This window comes from Melanerpes formicivorus, unplaced genomic scaffold (assembly GCF_026170545.1).
Source record: "Melanerpes formicivorus ecotype bairdi unplaced genomic scaffold, bMelFor1.0.p_v2 SCAF_72, whole genome shotgun sequence".
In the NCBI taxonomy this organism is placed as follows: Eukaryota; Metazoa; Chordata; class Aves; order Piciformes; family Picidae; genus Melanerpes; species Melanerpes formicivorus.
In genome coordinates, this window is record NW_027142424.1 from 2,854,139 (window position 1) to 2,861,079 (window position 6,941).

The 6,941-nt window shown below is 50.3% G+C and overlaps 1 protein-coding gene across 1 annotated transcript; it reads right to left on the bottom strand.

Moving 5' to 3' along the window:
- Window positions 1-67: 67 nt before the first annotated feature.
- On the bottom strand, window positions 68-6,941 carry P2RX4 (purinergic receptor P2X 4). Its single transcript, XM_068163483.1, has 12 exons — window positions 6,780-6,941; window positions 5,837-5,984; window positions 4,842-4,913; window positions 4,677-4,749; window positions 4,127-4,223; window positions 3,862-3,942; window positions 3,617-3,758; window positions 3,150-3,286; window positions 1,804-1,897; window positions 1,648-1,713; window positions 1,461-1,556; window positions 68-760 (listed from the first exon to the last, which is right to left on the bottom strand). The coding sequence occupies exons 1-12, from the start codon at window positions 6,908-6,910 to the stop codon at window positions 728-730; spliced, it is 1,170 nt and encodes a 389-aa protein (XP_068019584.1). The 5' UTR covers window positions 6,911-6,941; the 3' UTR covers window positions 68-727.

Consider the following 6,941-nt stretch of genomic DNA (forward strand, 5'->3'; position numbering starts at 1 on the left):
AATGAAGACAGTTCACTGACCCTAACCTTCATGCGCCCTAGGGAGAAATAAACAAGCAAAACCCATCTTGCAGGACTTCAAGAGGGCTGAGAGGGTAATATTTTATTGAAAATAAAATAAAATTTAAAGTAGTACCACAAAAAGAAACAAAGCAGAAGAATACTCTGTACCCAGTAAGCCATTCGCCATAGCACAATGGAGCCAACACCACTTGGCCTTGGTCTGTGGCCACTGGAGCTTGGAGATGCAGTTAAAGAGTAAGCACAGGCTCAGCTAAGCATCACAATCCTTCAGGGCAAGGAAGAGTGATCCGACAACAGCAAGGAGCTGTTTCCCAAGGTTAGGCAACACCTAGCAGGAGCTATCCTCCGTGTAAGGAAGGATCTGTGCCAGTTAGCCTGTGCTCTCTGCTACCAGTGAGCTCAGGGACAGGAGGACTGTCAAAGTGACAAAGTGGAGCGGTCCCTGTCCCAGGCTTAGCTGGTGCAGAAGCCTGAAATAAAAGCACAATCCTCCCCCTGCGCTTAGTGCAATTAACCTGGAAAGACAGCAGACAAGGAGCACCCAGTTCTTTTCAGCTACTAGCAGCAGTGAACAGGAGTGAAGAAGGTCCCTTTCTCAGGTTTGTTCCCTGCTTTCTGAAGCAGGGGAGGGTCTCCCCACAGGGTCAGAGAAACTGTTCACAGCAGCAGTTCACAGCAGTAGTTGGCACCATTGCAGCAGGAGGTCAGGAGTTTGTTCCATATGTCTCATCAATTCCCTGCAAGTATCAGAGATCACAGCTGCTGCCAGAAAACTCTTCTTTCTCCCCATTCCTCTCTCACATGCCTCTGCACAGGCAAGCTACTCACTCCCACTCAAACTTTACTCTTCCAGTGCCACAAGCTCTTTTGATTCAGAAATCCACCCTCTGTAGCAACACTTCCCACCAGGGCTGCAGGGCTGGATTTTACCCTCAGCACCACTCAAGCCACCCCACTAAACCCTTCTGCTGGCCAAATGGACCGTTTGGATTCTGAAGGGAGCTCTAACTGTGGCTGTCAGTATACTGATCTCAGAGAAGATAACTCTGAATGGGTTTGTTCACAGCAGCAGAAACCCTCAAGAGCCAAGAAGGAAAGATTTGATGGGGACAGAGCTGTTGTCTGCAGCTCTCAGAAGGCACCTACCAAGGACTGTAAACCAAAAAAAAGAGATGCAGTGGGAACATGACAAATTCTTGAATGTGCAGTTCCTTCTCCAAGAGTGGTTGCCCAGGAAACATGACAATATTTGTTTCTAGTGCTCCTCCCTGCAACAGCTCTGAGGTAAAAATTAGATTCTCTGATGAAGACAAAGTTTACTCAGAGCTGCAGTTCAAAATCCCTGTTTGATGTGGACTTCCTACATCCTGTTTCAGAGTATCACCAAACCAGAGAAGGAAGCAACTTCACCTCAACTCTGCCTTCACTGATGCTTACCAGTTCATAATCCTCCACATATTTGTATTTCTTCTCCCGATAGTAGTATTTCTTCTTCATGCAGTGCAGAACAACAATGTCACACAGCACTGTTGCCTGGTGGGAGATTGAAAGAGTTTAAGACAATGATCCTCAGAACTGTGGCACTGACTCAGGACTGAGTCCAAGTGCAGACAGAATCACTTACCACACCAAACAGCGCCAAGCCGGAGCCGATGTTAATCATGGTAGGAATTACATCAAATTTTCCTGCCTAGAAGACAACCACAAGGATGAATATGGGGTTTTTTCCACATTTCAGAAAGCCCTCATCACAAGATCTCTGGGGCTGGAGTCACCCTACCTTTCCAAACACTATGATATCAAAGCGGATGCCGTAAGCCTTGACGAGTGTCCGCGATTCACTGCCGTCACTGTCCTTGTAGTATTTTGCAAACCTGGAGGAGACAGGTCAGAGCTTAGATGGAAATTTTGAGGTTGTATCCCCCATCCCAAGATGGGCTGAACACTAGTACTTCCACAGACAAGCCCAAAATCATGGCAAGGTTTCATGCAGGCAAGTACATACAAGAGAAAAACCCAGCAAAGGTGAATTTAAGACAGCAGGTTGCACAGCCACATCAGGAACTTGCAGGCAGGGCTTCAGAAAGCTTCAGCAGAGGAGCAGCAGGGCAGACAGGAAGAAATTGAGCTACACCTGAGAATCGGTCGTCAGCCAGAGGCAAGCAGGAGGCTGCAGGAGTGCAGGCAGCCACGGGAGGGCAGGGCAGGGAGCAGGGACCACAGCTCAGACCGGCACACGGAGGCCGGTCTTGTCCCACACCACGCGACTCCCAGGCAAGTGACAGGGAAACAGGCATAAGAACATGTGAGACCAGACTTACTCTGCCATTTGGTTGACTAAGCCAGGAGGAAGCAAAGAAGAGAGTGGAAGAAAAGAGGAAGGGTTGGTAAGGGGCTGCACTACAGTCTGGAATTAGCAAGAACACTTCAGAACCCACAGAAGCCTGGCTGCAATATCCTCCAGTGGGTCCCACCTGGCACCCCATATACCTGCTGGCCTGGCACCTCCCACACACTTGTGCTGTCTGCATGACAGCAGCTTCTCAGTGAAGTGCCACCAAAAGAGATGCCCTGTGCCAAGGCAGAGTTTGTGATTCTAGAAACAGGCACAGCCCTGAGCCTTGTTTCCCCACAGACAGGACAGTTGCCATGATCTTGGCAAGGTGGCCAATCCGTGTCATTATAGCTCTAATCCTGAATGCAACCAGCTACCTGGCTCCGTGCTGCTGGTTTTACTGGAGGTACTGGACCTATCAGTACTGGCCAGAATTCATGTGTGGTGCTGTACACCAAAAGGATACTCCTGATCTTCAACTGACAGAGCCACTTTCTAAAGGCTAGATTTCTGTGAGGCACAACAAAGGAGGTGACTCAGTCTCCCACCCCTACATCCCAGTCCCACATCAGCACACCCTGAAACAGCCAAACCCTGACACTGCCACACCACTAGAGGCTGGCCCGAACAGGAGGCTGGCTCAAACTGGTCAACCAGAAGCTGATACAAATGCCTCAGACACTCTGATGCAATCAGTGGAGCTTCCTCCTGTGCTGTGGTTTGCATAGCGAGGATCTGACCCACCATGCTGGGATTCTGTGACACCAGGTGCTCTCCCATAGCCACAGTACCTGAAGTTGTAGCCAGGTGAGACAGTGTGGCCTGAGTCCTTGCTGTCGAGTCGCCGGAAGGAATACTTTGGCACACAGTGGGAAGCAGCTCTGTCAAGATTGCAGTCCCACTTGATCTGCAGTGCCATGACTCCACCCTGCCAAGTGTAGGAGAGGAGAAGGTGAGCAGTCTGAGTGCCCAGGCAGCCTAATATTAGGCGCTCTGCTGGCCAGGACCCCGATTTGCTGGCCCAGGTTCCTGTCCCAAACACTCTTTTCCCCTGCTAAGGAAGAACCTTGCATGTAACTCCACCCAAACAAGCCAAAGTCAAATATTGACTAAGTAGAATTGACTCCAGTCCTCCTGGCCTGAGCAGCTCACCATTCTGCAGCTACTCTGTGTCCTGTAGCTCATGTCATGAGGCAGAGGGGGACAATACCTACCACTCCTACATAGCTGTGGCCCAAGAGAAGGGTCTGCCAAATACCTCCACAGCCATTTCCTGGAAGTTCTGCCCTGCAGCTTCAACTATTTTCCCTAAACGGAAGATAGGGCAGAAAGGATCAGTCTGGGAGTCATAGATGCAGTTCTTCAGGTAGGTGGCACTGATTGTGGGGAGGATGTTTCGCCTACAGAACAGAGAGAGAAGATCTGTTGCATCTTCTTGCACTCCTCCATCTCCCCTTTACTGTCTGTGAGACCAGACAGTGCAAGACTCCACACACTACTTACTTGCTGAAGTTGAACTTAGGGTACCAAATACTGTTCTTCACCAGAAGGGTGAAGTTCTCAGCTTCTCGCAGAAATGCTGGCCTATAAAATAATAGGAAAATTAATTAAGCTCACTTTTATCCCTCCCACAGAGGACTCTGCAGGATCCTTGGTGATTACCTCTTCAGCTCTTCCCCAACAGTACCTCATAGTGAGAGCCATCAGCTGCATACTGATAGCCTCTTTTTGAGAGAGTCACCACAGAGTGGGAAGACAGAGCACTCACCTGGGTATATGATAGTCATCCTCCACAGGGCACCATGCAAAGACTTCACAGGTCTTAATGCTGCCATTGTATGGTACACACTCCCCAGTCTGGATGCCTGGAAAAACATGTGAGTGGAAGCACTGCCAGGCAAAAACAAAGAGGCAGTATTTGCCCTATAGTATCTCCTCACTCCATAAGGTGAAAGCAATCTGCTCAGAGATGAAGTGCCAGAACCAAGACCCCATTGTCCTCCATAGCAATCTGTAGTTTCAGAAAAAGAAGCATCAGGTCCTTTTTGGAGTCAGTCTTCCTCTATACGAAATACTGCTTCATGGACTTAAGGTCTTGAAAAGCCCTCACATTGTTTGCTAACTCACCAAAGTAAACATCTATCCAGCATCCACCCAACACAGCCTAAGCCTATCTGTTCTTTCACAGAATAAAAAGCTGAGCTTCCCTTTCCCTTTCAGTTCTGAGAACAGAAAGACTCAAGTGTAGTTTCCTCCAGAGGAGATAGCACAGAGGTAGGACAACAGACTGAAAGGAGCCCTTGCTGCCAGCTTCTTACCACTGCTGTGAGAACTGACATATCCTGGAACACAGTCGCTGTCTGTCTTGCACTCTGTTTCATCATCTGGAAGCTGGAGAGAAAAAGTTTGTAGAGTTTAGTGCAATTATTATCCCTGGCCTTCCCACCCACACAAGGCAGGATTAAAGCAGATCCTGTACCCACCTCCGGGCAGCGGCCTTGGCTCTGATTCAGCGTGAGTATTGCATTGGTCATGACAAACACAGTGTTCTTCTCCTGAACACACAAAACAAGAAGGAACTTTAAGAGTGACAGTCTGCAAATAATATCCCATGTCACTCTGTCTTTGCTGACAGAGCCCAGGTGGCCCTATAGATGAGACTTGCTTTGGACAGTGCTGGTATGGCACTAAAGAGCAGATTCTCACATCCATTGCCTGATGTCTGTGGGACTAGCAACCCTTTCTATCCTCCCATTTGGCCCAAAAGTGCTCATTCACATTATGAAAACAGAGTTATCAAGGGAGTTGTAAGGCAGGAGCAGAAAGAAAGCTCCAGCTGCAAGTCTGAGCACAAGTCCCACTTTTATTTGTTTTTTCCTTTTCAATATCTCTATTAGAAATTGACCTGTCCTGGTTTGTTTCTCCAGGGTTGCTTCTGCTCTGATGATAGGCAAGTATGATCACTCAGTAAAATCCAGATAAAGCTGCCACTTTTTTTCTGCACCATATCTCATGCAGAGAGAGTAACCAAAAACTAGGAACTTAGTCATGCCTGCCAACCTTGAAGGCTGCCACATATTGCCTGAGGAGCGCAGTCTCCCACAGACAGAGTCAATCAGTAACTACAGCAATACCCCCTGCACAGTTCCAGAGCAAGAGACCTGCAGCCTATTCCTGGGGTTTCTGCCAACAAATTAACATGGAGTTGTTTGCTTTAGAATGCAGTAGGAAAGAGGACACGTGGTTATTTTTGCAAGTTTTTCCTGAAGACTGCAAAATTCTCCCTCTTACACAAGCACACACACACTTTTCCTGAACAAGGATAATGGGGCAGGTGCTTGGCACAATCTGCCACACAGCAAAGGTGCTTTGCTCTCTCATATCAAGGCTGAAGCTGCTCCAGACCTCAATGGACCTTGGCAGAACAGTAACTGTTGGTTAAAAAAACCCTCCCTCTGGGTACAAAAGCAACAAATACCTGAGGAGGAATGACGTAGTCAGCCACATCCCAGATCCTGGTTCCCAAGGTGGATGTGTCTGTCAGCGCTACGCCTTTCACCTTTGTGGTTACAGAACTGACCACTGAGTCTGTTTCCTGGTAGCCCTTCTCCCACACAAAGACCCAGCTGCCAGAGAGGGATTGCAAGAAAGAAAACCACGATAAACAAACCCAGGAAAGGTTAACCAAGAAAAGTTAAAAGTTAAAGAAATAATGAAACCCTGCATAAACAACAAAACCCAGCTAAACACCATAAACCAGAGCAGGCAGTGGGAATTCCCTCTCTTTTCATGTGCCACCTGAAAGGACTGGTCCAGACAGTCCCATAGCACCTCCCTACATGAGGCTCACAGGACCAGGAATCTCTCTTCTGTTTTGGGGTGGGTTGGTGTGGTGGTGTTTGGGTTTTGTGGGGTTTTGTTTGTTGGTTTTTCCCTTTTCTCTTTTCCAGAGAGCTTTTGCAGGGCACAACTCTTGCGTTTCTGCACGGCCCCTCCGGGCCGGTCTCTGCTCCTGCCAGGTCTTGTCCTGCCCTGTCTGCAGCTGCCGTCTAAGCAGCCCTACAGCCCTAGTCAGGGGCAGGCCCAGCGAAGGCGCCTCACCATGTGTCAGCGCCATGCCGTTGGCGCCCACAAGGTGGGCGGGCGTGCCCCGGCCTCCCCTCAGCCCGCAGCGGCCGCTTCCCGCCTGCCTGACCGCGCCTTCTTCACAGCCGCAGCGGGGCCGGGCAGCTGCCTCCCCGCCTCGCCCTGGAGGGAGCTGCCCGACTCCTGCCCAGCTGCCTCACGGCCCCAGGGGACTCCGAGCGAGGACCTGCCCTTCCTCCTTCACGGCAGCCTCGGCGGGGCTGCGGGACTGCCCCGAGCGCAGCCCGGCAGGGAGAGGGGACAGAGCCCGGCGCCTGTGCCGCCTGCCGACCCACCCGATCACGTAGCCGAGGATGGCGAGCTGCACCCCGCGGTTGATGAGCCCCACTTTGCGGCTTCGGATCAGCACGATGCGGGGAGTGTCGTATTCGAAGAGGAAGCTCTGGAAAGCGCCACACGACACCATGGCGGCCTGGAGGGGCGGGCGGTTGCTCCCG